The 16,696-nt window shown below is 54.3% G+C and overlaps 1 protein-coding gene across 1 annotated transcript in view; it reads left to right on the forward strand.

Annotated features, from left to right (window-relative positions):
• The window catches only part of QSOX1 (quiescin sulfhydryl oxidase 1), a 35,269-nt gene that overhangs the window by 5,813 nt on the left and 12,760 nt on the right, over nucleotides 1–16,696 (forward strand). The window contains exons 2-6 of the mRNA XM_045877236.3: nucleotides 2,443–2,543; nucleotides 10,482–10,527; nucleotides 11,084–11,186; nucleotides 12,735–12,825; nucleotides 14,979–15,124. Of these exons, the coding sequence (XP_045733192.1) occupies nucleotides 2,443–2,543; nucleotides 10,482–10,527; nucleotides 11,084–11,186; nucleotides 12,735–12,825; nucleotides 14,979–15,124 (487 nt within the window). The remainder of the gene's footprint in view (nucleotides 1–2,442; nucleotides 2,544–10,481; nucleotides 10,528–11,083; nucleotides 11,187–12,734; nucleotides 12,826–14,978; nucleotides 15,125–16,696) is intronic.

Consider the following 16,696-nt stretch of genomic DNA (forward strand, 5'->3'; position numbering starts at 1 on the left):
AATGGATGGTCAGGCCCATGGTGATGAGTATCACACGAGATCTTTATGTCATTATGGCTCAGTAAGGTATTGACATTGATATTGCTGAGAAACATTCCTTAGCCAGGACTCCCAGCACCTGACTGTCCCCAGCCTACCCCTGTGCCGGGGGCAGGTAGGAACAGGCAGCGGTTCCATTTCTTGGAGGGACAGCGAGTCAAGGTATAAAGATAAGGAGTCACAGGGCTACCCAGGAACAAGGGGCTGATAATTCCCAGACATCCCCTTCCCCCCGGCCCCCACTGCTAACGCCCCACTCCCCGCCCCCACCCCCGGCTTTCCTGGTTGGGAAGCCAGCAGAGCAGCTCTCTGTTCTGTCTTGGGCCCTCTTGAGACCAGGGGTTCAGATCCCAGATTTACCACTGATGCAGTGTGCCGTGGGCATGGTTCTCGGATGTTCTTTTACAGGGGAGGAAAGCAGGTCTGGAGATAATAGCTTCTGCCTTGCCCCCGAGGGTAGTTGCACATGGAATGAGATAAGTTAGGCACATAGCAAACTCTTCATAAACTCTCTGTGTGTACGATATCATCATCTAAGAGCTGAGTCTCTGATAGTGACTGGGTGCTTGAATTAAAGAATCATGTGTCGCTTGAAGACGGCACTGTTTTTACCATTCTCTCTTTCACGGGGAAGGTTGTGATCAGAGCGAACAGCAAAAATAGAAGGGTAATATCCTGCCCCCGGTGAGGTGGCGGGGGAAGAGAAGAGGGTTTGAGTCTGGTAGCCCTTGGACAACTTAGAGACTTCAGTTGCTTTTTGTAGAGTTGGGGGGATAGTGCCCCCCCAGGAGCAGTAGTGGGGAGAGGTGGTGGGCACCCCCTGAGCGCTAGCTCCCTGTCCCTTCAGTCTTCGTGCCTCAGTGGCAGTGGGCAGACTCTGGTCCCGGCGATGGTGAACTGTACTCTCAGAGAGGAGAGGAGCAGCTGAGGCCTCCAGTCCTTGGTCACCCTGCCAGGTGGCTTTGTCAGACCCCTGCTGGTGGCCCTCCCTGGTGGAAGGACAAGAAATTGTTCCTCTTCCACCCTTTTGTCTAATCAACTTACTCTTTTGAGAGGCGCCAAGTCTCTCTTGGGGGTTTCCCTGCACAAAGTGACCAGAGCCCGAGATGCAGAACAGACGGAGCCAAGCCTGGAGGGTGCCAGATGGCCATAGAGGCCATAGATGACCTGGGCCTCCCTTGGGCAGGGAAGAAGTCACAGAAGGGCAGCCTGGTGTGCTCTTGCCTGTGATCCAGGGCAGCTCTTCTTGCATGCCTTCCCAGGGGATGGCATCACATTCCTCCCCCCGGCCTGGACCCGCTAGGCTGGGGCAGAGCTGAGAGACGCCGTTCCAGCACCCGAGCTGCTGAGAGCCGGGCCCTCGCCTGGGTCGACTGTGTCATGGGGTCAGCGGTCACAGAGCACCTATTGTGTGCTACTCACGGAGGAAGCCAGGCAGTGAGGATGCAGAAATGAAGAGGCGCTTAGGGACGGACAGGCTTGTGTCTGTGGAGGAGACCTGAGCAGGGCCCTGTGCCACATGGTGGGCACCAGTCCATCCCACCCCACGGTGTGTGCAGAGCCTGCCTTCCCACTGAAGCAGCCTCACTGTGACGGAGAACTTGAGTAGGTGTCCAAGGGCACCTGACCTGGAACCAGAGCTCAGGGGGCCTGCCTGGTAGAGAAGCCTGTTTTCTGCTTCACAGATCTTGGGCCATGGCCCAGAATGGTGCCTTTATGTCCTCTGCCAGTGAGTTTCAGTGGAGGGAGGCCTGCAGCCCGGGGCCTGTTGCAGGAGCGGGGTGCCCAGGCAACTCGGGGAGCTTTTCATCTCCCTCCAGACTCTGGCCTCAGGGCTTCTTTCCCGGTGGTTCCTAGATTCCAGGTGCCTTTCCCTTCCTCCCCTGGGCTCCCTGCCTCCCTCTCTGGCAGGGGAGCCAGTCCTCCCCACCTGTGAGCCACCCATGCAGGCTGGGCTGACTGCCAGTACCTCTGGCCACAGAGACCTTCCCGAGCATCCGCCGGGGAGTTGTAAATCTTCGCCCTTCTGGAACTGATGCTCTCTGGAGGGCAGCAGGGGCAGAGGCCATGTCAGGGTTTTTTCCCAGGGTTCAAGCTCATCTGACATCTTTCTTCGGCCCCTGCAGCCTCCGTGCCCCTCACCCACCCAGAATAATGGAGGACTGCAGATGCTATCACAGGAGAGCATTGCTTGTGCTATTAGCCACGTCCTAGGCACGGGCTAAGTGCAGAATGACCAGACTATTTCAGAGATCCTTCCTGAGGAAGGGATGACCTTTCTCGTGAGAGCGTTAGGGGCAGGTGCTCTGGGCATTGGTGTGGGGGGAGTGTGGCTTGGGGGAGGTAAGCGGGCAGAGGTGCCGGCCCCTCTTACTTACCTAGTTGTTTTTCTTTTCCCTTCAGGCTGGAGACCGGCCCTGAATGTCGCTGCCCTGGACTGTGCTGACGAGACCAACAGCGCAATCTGCAGAGCCTTCGACATCCCCGGCTTCCCGACTGTGAGGGTGCGTGACAGGGAGGGGAGCGCAGGCGTGGTGCCGGCTTCCCGTGCTCCCTGGGCCTCGGAGCTCCGTGGGGTCCTCCCATCGGCTTCAGTCAGAGCCCCTGAAGCACTGTCCCTGGGCTTGATGAGACACCTGCTGTAGAGGCAGCAAAGCATGTGAATTGGGAGGTTCATTGGGTCTGACAAGTTCTGCCCTTTAAAAAGGAAGGGGCTGTGGCAGGGGAGGGTAGTTGCGATGGGCTGATTTCAGCTGTGAGGTGGTTTCCGCCTGGGCTGGTGAGAACCCCCAGCTCCCAAGGGCCTCTTTCCAGTTCTTCTCCCTCCTGACTCCCAGCCTTAGAGGCCTGATCTAACCCTATAAAACCCAATTCAGGCTCTGACCCACCCATGGTCAGGATCAGATTCAGGGGGCCTGATGACCTCCCAGAAATTACCAGCAAGCTTCATCCTCATCAGGCAAGTGCCTTGAGTCCAGGTAGCTCAGAAGTGACCTGTCAGGGTAGCCTCACCCCATGGTCAAATGCCAGTGCCTCAGGCGGCAGGGATCCCCGCATGAGGGCTTTGTCACCCCAGCTCTGGCTGAGAGTAGCTTGAGCTCGCCAGTGAGGCCTTGCCTGACAGCCTGCCCGCTGTGAGGCATCAACAGCTTAATTAACGTCTGAGCACCTTCCAAGGCACTCAAGTAGGAGGTTCTGGGAAGCCGAGAATGGCAAGGCTGGGCAGGTGTACTCAGTGCCCTCCCCAGGGCTCAGGCCCAGCTATAATCTAATTAGTTTGCTTCCAAATTAAAGAATCGGAATCTGTCTCCCTACCTCCAGCTATAATTAGCCTCCTTCTACCAGAATGGCATCTAGAAAAGCATTTCCTCTGTAACCACTAAGAAAAATTCGGAAAGGCCTCTGAAAGCTAAAATGCCAAGCATTGTCCCCTGAACAAGATCTCTGAGCTCAGGGGCCTCGAGTTCCAAGCAGAACCAGGAGCCGGATCTCAGCCTCATTACTCCGAGAATTTGTCTAGGAAGCCAGGCTCCAGGCTCCAGCAAGAATGTCCAGCTTGAACTCCATGTGACCTTTTTATTCCTCATGCCCAGTGAAATCCTGCTGGGCTCGAGATTCCCACAGACTGAGAGGGCTCCCTCCTACATGCTTGTTACCATGTGGGGTCAGGCCTAGACCCCAGGTTTAGCTGAGACCACATCATTTAGAGGTGCCAGTAGAGAGATTGCTTATCAGTCATCTCTTTCAAGTAAAAGACCTCCCTGGCAGGGCCATTGCTTTGCTTTATCCTCATCCCGAGAAACATGTAACTGAAAATACTCAAAACTACTAACCGGGGGAGGACGAGGATCTCTGTTGCTTTTGCTGAGCCAGGGTGAGCAGCCCTGTGTGGGAAGTTGTGGGAAGACCAGTGTATCTGGAGGAGTCCTCGTTCACAGGCTGATGCTTCTCTCAGTGAAGACTGGCCATGGGGGTCCAGCCCCCTGGGAGTGGGATGGGCATCGGTGCCAGGGCCGGTTCAGGACATCTGGGTTGGGGCAGGTGCATTCTGTGGGACCTGGCACCCGAGGCTTGGTGTTTCCACCTGGGAGAGGCCGGGGCTCGGTGGGTGTAAGGAAGATCCGGAAGCTCCCAGCACCTACCCCAGTCACGCAGCCAACGTAGCCCGAATGCCTCAAGTGATTAATCATCTCCTGCACCGCCCAGGTGGCTGTGGGAGGGGAGCTGGGAGGGCCCTGCACTGGAAGGGCCCTGGGCTGGTTGTCTTGACCTTCCCCAGCCTCCACACGGGCAGTGCCTGGCTGGGCCCTGGCAGTTCAGTTTCAGCCGGGAGGGGCCCTCAGTGCCCTCTCCTCAGGAATCGAGCCAGGGGGCAAGTGGTTCTAGCTCCCACTGGGTCTCTGCTCTAAGGCCCTATGAAGTAAGATACATACATTTCACAGTGAGATCCAGAAGTTGGTTTGTATGTGATCGCCAACACGAAAGTTTCATAAAACAGTATTTATTCTTCCTAAATGCAGTACCCGCTGCTATTTTCTGTTCCATTTTTTTAAATTAATTAATTATTTTTCCTTTTTTTTTTTTTAAATACTGGCTGTGATTTGCTAAACTGATGTTACAGTTTAGGTTGCTTCTAATGTTTGGAAAATGCCACTCAAACAGATTGCAGATCCCCAGGGAGTCTAGTGTGCCTGTGGGCATCATGGCTGGACTCCCTGGAAAACAGAGTAGACCCTCAAGGTCAGCCTGGCTGCCAGTGGACCTGTCTGCTGCCCACCCTGGGGTTGGGCCTGTCCTCACTCCTACCCATAAAGGCTGTGAGAACTCTAAGATGAGAGCACACGTTGAACCGGGGAAGAGAGGGTGTTGCTAGTGTGATGGAGACAGATCCACACACGAGGCTGGGTCACCCCCAGGTACATGTGTCATTGTCCCTTTCCTCTGCCTCCTGCCCCTTGTCACCATTTGCAAGCAGTGAGCTTCCACTAGCCCAGCCTGTTTAGCAAACACGGGGCCCTGCAGGCCCTGCTGTGTCAGGAGCCCATCAGACTGGAGCCGGAGCTCAGCTGGAAGAAAACAAAGGTGTGGGGGAGGGAGGGAGGGAGGGAGGGAGGGAGGGAGGGAGGGAGGGGCAGGGGAGGGGCGGAGGGAGGGACTAGTTGGCAACAGGTTCCAGCTGGTGCTTAGGGAACCTAGAGGCTGGAACTCGTGGGGAGGGGCCTTGCCATGGGCCACAGGAGTGCCGTCAGGGGGTCATCCGTCAGGACCCCTTGTAGCCAGAGGCCCAGCTGGGATCAAGATTCCAGAGAGCATCAGCGTTGGGGTGAGAGACGACAGAAGTCTCCCCTTTGCAAGATTCTGAGATAATTGATGTGGGTTCAAATCCTGGTTCCACTGCTTACTGTACATACTGGATATGACTCAGAAGATTGTTTAACAGTGCCTCAGCAACAGGCCTCAGTTTCCTTTGTCTGTAAAAAATGGGATGATAATATCTATACCTAATAGGATTGTTGCCAATGTGACGTGAGGCCTTACATGTGAGAGGGCCAGGACACGGTGTGGGATTACTCGGAGTTCAGTTAATGTTACTGTCCCATCTCCTCCCTAAGTCACCCTGTGGAGCTCACCATAGCTCGTCTGTGGGCACTGCGTTTAGGTAGTCCGTCAGGCAGCAGCTATTGAGTGCATGTTTGCTGGGGGCCCTGAGCTTACCAGCCCGCCAGTAGGCGGGGAGTGATCTGTATGCAGCGGATGCTGGAGGAGCTCCCTGGGCCTCACTGAGCCCTTTCCCTCACGCATCAGAGAGAAGGGGACTTCCACTTGGTGTTGAAGGCTGCATGGGGTTGGGCTAGGAGAGGAGGAATGCGGGCCGAGGAGGAGGTGAGAGCAGAGGCCCTGTGTGGGCAGAAGTGTGTGACATGTTGGGAAGACTGGTCTGGCTGGGGCAGAGGCTCATGGGCAGGGCTGAGGCAGCATAGTAATGTCAGGGCCCTGAATTCGGGGCCAGGAGGTGGATACCCTGTGGGGGTGCAGAGGCTAGGCTGTTACCTTCTGTGGCTCTTGTGAGGGGGGAGATGTCAAGAAGGGTGACTCTGCCTCTCTCTGAAAGAAGGATATGGGCCCCCAGTCACCTGCTGTCCTCTGGCCTCCACAGTCAGTCTCCGGTGTAGGAATGGTTAGCCCTGTGGATCCTCCTGGGCTCCCCGTAAGCTGTTTGGAGACTGGGTCATTTTCCTTGAAACTTGTTTTAAAAGCTTGGATTCAGTGTCATCGATGGTCACCACTGGAAAGTGTGCTTCCCATTCAGCCTTACTTGACCCCTAGAAAGGCAGTTGATGTTGGTATTGCTTCTTGACAGTTTGGTAAAGACCCACCTCATGCCTCTGGGGAGATGTGGAGGCAGAGGCTCCTGTGTGAAGTGATGGAAGGAAAGGGACCGGGTGCCGACCGCTCCCAGAAAAAAGAAAACTCACTGCTGACATCTTAATTACCTGTTCCCAAGGAGTTGTGGTGGTTTCCCCTGTGGAGGCACGCGCCTCCAACAGCTGACTTAAGAAGGATGCATTTTAATAGGAGGATCAAAATGTGCCCTGACTAGATTTTAATATGATTTTCACATGAGCATCTACAATGATCAAAGGACAGAGGTTCTCTGTTTGACTGAGCAGATGTCTTCTGAGTCCTAGACACTGTGGTGCTTGCCAAGATGCCCAAGTGTAGTCCTGTCCTCAAGAAAGTTCAGGTTTCAGGCCCATCATAGCCGAAGCGTAGGGAAGAGGGGCAGTGGAAGGTAAGTTTTGGAGTTTGGGTCAGATCCTGGAAGGCCTCAAAACACAGTGAGTTTAGACATTATTCACTGGTAGTGGGGGGTCATGGAAGAGATTTGAGGAGTGACACAATCAGACCAGAGTGGTGCCACTAAGCAAAGTGGCAATGAGGAGCAGCTGGGGAATTAAAAGATGGAGCAGATTAACATTTCTGAGCTCACAGAGGGACAGGTAGGGACTGGTGCATTAGTCCAGGAAATAGGTGGTAAGCCCTGGTCTAGACAAGGTAGCTGGCCCACAGGACTGTTGAAGAATCACAAAGGCCAAATTCACAGACCTTGTCCACTGACTGGCGGATGAGAGTTGAGGGAGGAGAAGATGCTGGTCTGGTTAACAGGGGAGGACATGGGGTGAGACAAGGAACACAGATGGAGAAACAGGTTGGGGAGGGGTGACTCGGTCTTAGAGGGGTGTGGGGGGCTGGTACCTGTGTGGAGGGCACCAGGAGGAAACAAGTCTAGGACAGGTGAGGACTTGAGACAAAGGGTTCAGATTGCAAATCATTTAGACCAAGTACATGAAGTTGGCAAGGAAGACAAACAGTAGGCTTGTTTGTTCACTCATTCACTTGCTCCTTCATTCAAAAGCATGGATTGACCCTCTGGTTTGTGACGATTCTTCCCAAGGCTTTTTATTTTTATTTTTTTATTTTTTATTTTTTATTTTTTTAAAGATTTTATTTATTTCACAGAGAGAGAGAGGGAGAGAGAGCACAAGCAGGGGGAGCAGCAGAGGGAGAGGGAGAAGCAGACTTCCCGCTGAGCAGGGAGCCCCATGCGGGGCTCGATCCCAGGCCCCTGGGATCATGACCTGAGCTGAAGGCAGTCGCTTAACGACTGAGCCACCCAGGTGCCCCTTCCCAGGGCTTTTTTTTTTTTTTTTTTTAAGATTTTATTTATTTATTTGACAGAGAGAGACACAGCGAGAGAGGGAACACAAGCAGGGGGAGTGGGAGAGGGAGAAGCAGGCTCCCCGCAGAGCAGGGAGCCCGATGCGGGACTCGATCCCAGGACCCTGGGATCATGACCTGAGCTGAAGGCAGACGCTTAACCAACTGAGCCACCCAGGCGCCCTTCCCAGGGCTTTTTAAACAGAAAGAGTGTCAAGAGCTGATACGTGGCAGGAGGAGAGACGGGGGGCAGCAGACACAAGACAGGAGTCAGGGAGAAGCTAGGACAAGGGCGGGGGGAAGGCTGTGAAGGTGGCCAAGCAGGCCTGGTCAGAGTCAGGTGAGGCAAGGGAGGTGGCAGCATGCAAGCCAAGAGGGAGAGCGTCGGGGATATGTGCTGCCAAACATGGCAGCCCCTGGCCCTGTGGGGAAGGCCGGCAGTGCCAACGACAGACACTGCAGAGAAAGCAAGGGGGGGTGCAGAGGGGTCAGCGGAGCGGATGGCTCATGGGCGTGAAGAGCGGGGCGGTCGGAGAGGCAGAGCAGACTCTGCTTTGAGAAACCTGGCAGCCCAGGGAAACGGGACCTGCAGTAACTGGAGAGGGGAGGAGGGCTTCTCTCGATTCCCATCCACGTTCCCTTCCTGTCCTTTTTGTTATTTTATTTTATTTTATTTTATTATTTTATTTTATTTTTAAGAAACTAGGAGGATCAGAATCTGTTTGTAGGCATAGGGAAGTTGCTGGCAGGAAAGGGGAAAGGGAGACTGATAGGGAAAAGTTCCTAAGAACATGAAGTGTGGGAGCCGGGGCTCCAGTGCTGTCCTCACTTTGGAAGGCAGGTGGGAGGCGTCTGAGGACAAAAGGGACAGCGGTGTGGTAGCACAGGAGGGATACGGGGGGCCTTCCCGTAGCCGTCCATTCTGGGGCTGTGTCTCCGAGTCCCTGCATTCCCCTGGGTCAGTCTTGCTGGGGCTCCTGGCCGACTCCCTGCTGCCCCCGGCCGGGGCCTTCAGAACGCTCAGCTGGGGGCTGGCAGCCTGCCTTTAGAAGGGGGTGAGGTCCGCCGCCTTCAGTAAGGCACCTGCTCAGATCTGGGGGAGGGCGTGGTGGCCGAAGAAAAGTGACCATGCTGCTTTTCATAACTGAAAATAACAGCTGTAGCCGCATGGGTCTGCCCTAATTCCCACAATTCAGGGAATTTGTGAGCATTTTTACAAGTGTTAGGATAACGAATAATTTCACTCAAAATTTGTTCAGTAACTGCAAAGAACATTATTATAAATATATGTGGCATGTATCAGCAGATGGTTTCTACCCAGAATAAAAGTTTATATTGATGGTCTAAGAAGAGAGAGAATAAAGGAGTTCGCAGGAGTTAGGAGCCAGGTGAGGGCAGCGGGAACAGGAGAAGGTTGCAGGTGGGAAGAGATGGGCGGCTTCTGTGCATCTCTGTTGTTCCTCAAGTGGGAAGATGGGCAGGTGGCCTCTGAATTTTTGGGTTCTGCCTACAAATGGCTGGAATAAACACACACTAGCTGATCAGTGTTTCCTAGTGTTTAAATGGTGGAACAAGGGAAGGGGATGATAATAATCCTGTAGTTAACGTTTATTGATCCCTCACTGTATGCACCAGACACAAGCACTTGAGATGTATCATCTTTGAATCCTCACAGCAGTTCCTCAAGGTGGATGGTGCCATCCTCATCTTAAAGATGAGAAGGCACAGAGGGGTTAATGGATTGCCCAGGGTCACACAGCAGGTGTGTGGCAGAGCCAGGGCTTGTACCCAGGTCTGGTAGACCCCAGGGCCTGCCCTCAGCCACCAGCTTGGAATAAGGCCAGATGGCCATGCTGTTGCAGGCAGAGGCCCAAGGAAGCTACAGGTGGCCCCCAAGGATCTCAGGAAGAGTCCTCTTCCTGGCCAGCAGGCTCTCTGCCAGTCACTTACATGACTGTCTGTTTGTCAACTAAACTTTATTCCCTCCTGAGCCCAGGAGAGCACAGGCCAGAGCTCTGGCAGCAGTCTTGCCACTTAGGAGAAGCCCAGATTGTGATGACTTGTCTTTTGTTCTCTCTGTCCTCTTGCCCAAGGACTGAGCCTGGAGTGTCCTATAAAGGGGAAAAGAGGACAAAGTGATGAGTTAAATTGACCTGTCTGTAACAAGACCTGTGTCTTCAGGGGCTCAGGCGCACCCTTCAGCAGGACCTGACCTGCAGACCCCTCCCTTTGTGGGGTGTCTGCTGAGCCAGGCTGCGAGTTCTTGGTGGACAGACACCAGCCTCTAAGGACAGATTGCCTCAGAGGGCAGCTAACATTTTCTGGGGGAAGTATGAAGTAACTTTGTTTTATCAGTTAAGTGTGCCTCATCCACTCATTCATGCATGAATATTTTCATTCATTCATTTCAAGACGGAGAGATAGTCCACCACACGTAGAGTGTGTAAGCTGCTGCCTCCATTTCCCTGGGTGCCTCAGAGCCATGGGGGTGGGGATCGGATGTGGAGACAGTGGGGACAGGAATCTGCGTCCAGCTCCAGGAGCGGATACCTCGCTGTTCTCCTTTTACAGACAAGGAAACTGAGGCTCACAAAAGTTAAGTAATTTGCCCCAAGTCAGCCCCTTCAGTAGGCAGCCGGATCTTAGACACGGATCCATCTGGCACCCATATGGTAGTCTTAGCTCCGTGTGTTACTGACTCTTGCCTGTGTGTTTGCTTCTAGTTCTTTAAGGCCTTTTCCAAGAATGGCTCAGGATCAACACTGCCAGGTGGGTGTCCTGGTTCCAGTTGTCAATATCTTCTTTTTCTTTCTGTTGGGTTACTACTGAGGTGAGGAGAGCCCAGCAAGGTCCACAGGGTGAAGAGTTTCCCAAGTGAAAGCAGAGTTTGTGTTTTCCCAGGGCCTTCCCAGCCAGCCTGGAAGATGCCTTCTGGAAAAGGAGGCTGAAGAAGCCCTTCTGTTTTGGTCCATTGAGGGTCCTGGGAAGAGGGGAGGGTCACCATGTACCCAGGCCAACGCTTCATGTCAAAATGGGGTTGACAACCAGAGGGACAGACCAGACAGCCTCCGGGGAAAGCGCTCCTGGGCTCCAGGCCTGAGGGACTGTTTCCTGCCCTCTGAGGGATGGGTCTTCTTGTATAACTTAGGGCCACAGAAGAAGACCCACCCCACTGCTCTAACAGAGAAGGACTGACCCGTGCTCTGTTTCTCTCAGAACTAGCCTGTGCCCTGGGCCCTTTGTTTCAGTGAAGCTGACAAAGGTGCTGGGATTATTCTCCCTCCCTCCTCATGCACCCCCCTCCCCCGTATCTGTCTTCATCCAGTGGCTGGTGCTGATGTGGAGATGCTGCGGAAGAGGCTCATCGACGCCTTGGAGTCCCATAGTGACACGTGGTCCCCCACCTTTCCCCCGCTGGAGCCAGCCAGGTATTCGGGGCTGGAACAGACTTGGTGCAGCGTGGGCCAGGATCACAGGCCTGGGAGTGAGAGGGTTGCGGGGACAGCTGCGTGGGGGATACGAAGGCCTTTGTCTCTGATGCAGACACCTCTGTGGGCTAGAACCCAGAGCTGCTCGGGAGCAGCTCGTAGAAGAATCCCTATCACTGGAGATCCTCCCTGAGGAGCCCTGGCTTCGTGGGACCGACAGGGGGACAAGGGCCCGTCCTGCCGGGTGGGAAGGAAGAGATGGGCGGGAGTTCTCCAGGCCATACCTGCCTCTGCTTTTCACAGTCTGTCCTCAGGAATGTTTAGGGGGTGCAGCAGACTTCACATGATCTAACCCGGAGGGGGCACTGAGAGAGTGGACATAGGGATGAAGAAGGGAGGCTCAGAGGAAAAGGGAGCATTGTCTGTAAAAGGAAGTGGTCATCTTTCTGAGCGGTGGCTGTGACTGGGAGGTGGGGCTCGTGACTTGTGCCGCAGAGTGTCAGGCATGGTGGCTGGTGGCCCGTGTCTGCCTGCCAGGCAGGCTGCCAGGATTGCCTCTTCTAGGAGAGGAAGGGGCGCAGTGCCTTGCGTTCGCTCTCCCACAGAGGATAAATCGAGAACACTAGGTCTTGCCCTCCCAGATGAGAACTCGAGACAGGATAGAGCCCACCTCAGGGATTCCTGCCAAGAAGGAACAAATCCAAGGACCAGCAGACACTGCTGGAGGGAGCCCAGCCTCAGAGCACAGTGAAGATTCCAGGGCCTGGGGAGCCTCATGAAGCAGGCACTGGTGCCCCAGGCCCTCCACATCGATTTACTGATGTTCTCGAAAGCCATAGCCCTGCTGAGAGAGTGTGCTTCTAAGCATCAGTTGGGGTTGAATCCAACCCACAGTTTTTTTTTTTAATCAACTTGCCCAGATGTCCTTCCTCCTGGAGGGTCCCACGGAGACCCTGGGCCCAGCGTTTGTCTTGCTATGGTTTGGGGCTGCACAACTAGACCCTTTCTCTCCAGGAAGCATTCACACCAGCCTGCCCCTTACTTACTCATTACATTTCTCAATGACCGTGTCCGTCTCCCTCTTACGCACACACATCCTTCATGGTGCATTTTCAGTCCCAAGGGATCTCAAAAGCCTCAGATCAGGTAAACTTGCCAACCTGATGGGTACTAAACATTGGTCCATATTCACTAAGCCTTGCCTTTACCCAGAACATAGAGACCCCTGGTCTCAAAGCCCCACTCCCCCACCCTCTGCCTCCTCCCCAGACCACCTCATACTCACTCCAGATTCTTAAAAGAGACAGCGTGAAAAAAAAAAATCAAGGTGGGCCAAATGGAGAACCAGCGTGTGGGGTAGCAGAGGCAGAATCCTCTGAGACTAGGGGTTTGGCTTGCTTCCCCTGGAGGGCTGGCAGGGGGAGACTTCCACGGAGCCTCGGGTGCAAACAGGAGGGCTCTATATGGCTGTGCCCACAGTGTTGTGCCAGCCGCACCTGGGTCCCCAGCAGGTCTGTGGAGGGTCACTGCCACCCTTGTCTCTTGCAGGCTGGAGGAGATTGATGGATTCTTTGCGAGAAACAATGAAGATTACCTGGCCCTAATCTTTGAAAAGGAAGGCTCCTACCTGGGTAGAGAGGTGAGCTGCCCCCAGGTCCCTGCAACCCCAGGGTATCTGTCGGGAGAGAGCCCAGTGAGTTCAGGGACAGGGCTGTTCCAGTGAATTCTAGGGTCTCGGCCACGTACGCTTCTTAGCCCAGTACTGGCCTGACCCCCACTGGGGGACCTGGGAAGTGTGGGAGCTGGACCTTCCCATTTGAAAACCATGTCTTTTTTATCTCCCTCATTGAACCCGCGTCTGTAACATTCATTGAGCTCTGGATTAGAGTCCTGGCACACGTAGTCGCTAATCTTCACAATTAAGGTTGATAATCAGGGGCGCCTGGGTGGCTCAGTTGGTTGGGCGACTGCCTTCGGCTCAGGTCACGATCCTGGAGTCTCAGGATCGAGTCCCGCATTGGGCTCCCTGCTCAGCAGGAAGTCTGCTTCTTCCTCTGACTCTCCCCCCTCTCATGTGCTCGCTCTCTCTCATTCTCTCTCTCAAATAAATAAATAAAATCTTAAAAAAAAAAAAAAAGGTTGATAATCAGGTAACATGTTGAAGATCCCCCAGCCAATGAATTGGTGGAACAGGGCTTTGAACCAGGTCTGTGAGCCCCGCAAGCCCCCGTGGTTTCCTCACTGCCCCACCCCTGCAGAGTTGGAGCTTGGGATCAGAGAGGGGCCATCAGGAGGAGGTGAGGTCCTTTGCCACGTGAAGCTGGTAACAGAACAGGCAGGTGTGAATTTCCAGCCCCTGGTGATCTGTCTGTAATCAAGTTACCCCGCTGTCCCAAGCCCTGTTTCCCTGTCTGGAAAGCAGTGATCATTACCTTTCCTCAGAGCATTGCTGGCACAGTCCAACGAGGCAGGTTAGGGAAAGGACCTGGATTGGTAGCTGGCACAGAGTAGGTGCTTTTTAAAGATCCATTCCTCTGGCCTCATGCAGAGTGCTCTCCATTCTGCCGCTGGCTCACAGACTTCTCGAGACCCCTTGCGGGCTTTTCCTGGGCGCTGAGGGGGGACGGGCCAGGGCATGGGTGAAGTCCCAAGGCAGTGCAGGGGCCCAGAAGAGGCATGAGGGTGGAGATGAAATTAAACCCGGCTGTTGGCTCTGAATGGCTTTCCTCCTGAAACTCATCAGGCAGATCCAGAGAGCTCCGGGCTGTCTCCAAGCCTCTGAGCCCCAAGAGGGGAAACAGAGGGAGATGGGGCGGGGCACGGAGCTTTGCTGAAGGACTGTCTGACCCTTCTGGGGTCCCAGTTCAGGCCTGGGGTTGTTCCTGTCACGAGGATGTGATTAATAAATGTTTATTGGAATCAGAATTTCTCCCTACTGTCCCCCAGGGGCAGGGACCCTCTGTCCACGCAGAGGTGCTCAGAGATGGTTAGTTTGAGAAGCAGGAGGGCACAGTAGCCAAGAGCCCAGACTCTGGAGCCAGATTGAACTGGGGCTTATTGCCCAGTTCAGGAGCTTGCTAACTGTCACCCCAACACTTGATTTCACTGCTCAGCCTCCGTGTTTTCATTTGCAATAGGCATTTTAGTTTTTTAATGAACACTTATATACCTACTATGCGCCAGTCACTATTACACATTTTATAAAATGAACCCCTTCGGTCCTCTTAACAGCGCTCTGAGGTTGGTATGTTTATTATTATTTCAATTTTGCAAGTAAAGAAATTGAGTCGGGGAGGTTTCGGCCAGTGGGGCCAGGATGCAAACCCAGGCAGCCAGAGTAGACTGTACCTGCTGGCTTGGTCTCCTAATAATAGTTCCTGTTTCATAGCATTATTTTGAAGATTCAGTGAAGCAATCTATAAATAGCACATAATACCTACCCAGTAAAAGTTAGCTAATATGATTTTTCACCTTATTTCTTTCTAAAAATAAAATCATGTCTAAGTATGTTTTTCTGATTTGGAATATAGATAGAAAGCCTTATAAATATAAGAATAAAAATGAAACCACATTTTATTGTGCTTTCTGCAGATTGCTTTCATTGGAAAGAAAATTATATTAAATTGGACTACTCTAGGAAATCCAGGGTGTGTGGTGTGCAATTCCAGGGCCCCTTGTCCTGGGCAGCCTGTGACTCGTGTCCCCTGTGGGGTAGATGTGGACTTGTCCACTCTCTGAAAGGCTTAGAGTCTGGATGGCTCCCGCCCCCGACACGTCTGTCTGTCTCCACAGGTGATTCTGGACTTGTCCCAGCACCAGGGCATAACAGTGCGCAGGGTCCTGAACACGGAGGGTGACGTGGTGAGCAAGTTTGGGGTCACCGACTTCCCGTCTTGCTACTTGCTGTTTCGGAATGGCTCTGCCTCCCGGGTCCACGTGTGAGTGCAGTGCGTCCCTCTGTCCCTCTCCCCTCTCCCCCTGCGTGCATCCTTTCTGCCCTCCCAGAGAAGCCTGCTGGCCTCTCGCAGGGGCTGCCAGGTTCTTTCTCCCGCAGTTCCTCTGACGAGCCCCCTCTGCAGGAGGAGCAGCTGCCTGCCCTGGCGGCGGGGGGGGGGGGAGGGTGAGCGGTGGGCAGTGCCAGGCATGCGGCCCCCAGCCCCCAGCTCAGGAGTCCCAGCCTCAGGCTCCTGGTGCACTCACCGCGGCTCCGGCACTCTCGCCACCCCAGCCCTGGCCCTAGTCCCCATCCTCCTCCGTTCACAGACTCCTCTTCACAGACTCCTCGCAGGCTGCAGGGCCTGGCAGGCACTCAGATAGGCCTGACCGTCCCCCCCTTTGGTTTTCTAATTGCAGAAAAGTTCATTAGGAGCTAGACAATAGCCAGTTCCAAAATGCCAAGAGAAAACAATCAGGCCAGCCGCAGCCGCTCTGTCAGGCTCCTGCCGCTGAATGGCCCGTTAAATGGTGCCAGATGGTGCCTCGGTGCCCTCCCTGGGCAGATGATTGATGTCGCCTGGCTCCTGTAGGCAGGAGCTCGAGGGCCAGGGAGATCACGACTTGCCTGAGGTGCCCAGTGAGCTGCTCTGCGGGGCGTTAGTGCTATCCTGGACGGAGGCAGGCAGGACAACGGCCCCGGGCCCTTGCCAGCCCCAGTCGCCAAACAGCACTGGGCCAGCCTCGTCAGGGAATTCTGCCCCGGGAGGGGGAGGGAAGCCTGATGGCTGGCTGCAGGGGGGCAGGGAGGGACAGAAAGTGCCAGTCCTGCTGGGGGGAGGAGGCATCGTTTCCTCACTTGGAGCTGGTGGAGGGGAAAATTGTTTGTGACGATGCTGCTCCTGAGCCATCTGCTCCTCAGATAAACATCGGGTGGGACCACGGAGGGGAAAGCAGGCTTCCCGCTGCCAGCCCCCCTGGGGTGTCCCGTCCCACCCTCCCTCCAGGTGGCCATGACCAGGAGGAGGGGTTGCCTGCCCTCGAGGACTCTCGACCAGAAGAGAGAAAGAAATCAAAAGGATTGTACAAGGATTTGAGAATTGTAGTGTTGTTGTTACTACCTGTTTTTTAAAAATCAGCTATCAAACTCCCTTGACATCCTGGGGAAGTAATGTGGCCCCTGGTACCTCAGAGCAAGCTTGTGAGCGGGCAACCTCCCTTGGTCTGTGGTGAAGGTAGTCTGACCCCGCCATCCTGTCCACGGGCAGAAGTAGCTCCGTCCCACAGCCTCTCTGGGGCAGGCTGAGGAATTCTCAGGCCTTTGACCTCAGACTGGTGTCAGAGGGGCTTTCCACAGCATGAGTGGTGGATAGAAAGGCTAAAGTGAGGCCTGGGTGCCTTGGTTTGACCTCACTCAGGATGAGACAAAACCAGCTTCAAATATTTCTTCATAAACATTTCTGTCAAGGGGTGCTTGGGTGGTGCAGTCAGTTGAGTGCCCGACTCTTGGTTTTGGCTCCAGTCCTGACCTCAGGGTCACGAGATCGAGCCCTGCATCAGGCTCTGCACTTGGCGCA

This window comes from Mirounga angustirostris, unplaced genomic scaffold (assembly GCF_029215605.1).
Source record: "Mirounga angustirostris isolate CCGP_5_RB_7025 unplaced genomic scaffold, mMirAng1.0.hap1 SCAF_6, whole genome shotgun sequence".
NCBI classification, from domain to species: Eukaryota; Metazoa; Chordata; class Mammalia; order Carnivora; family Phocidae; genus Mirounga; species Mirounga angustirostris.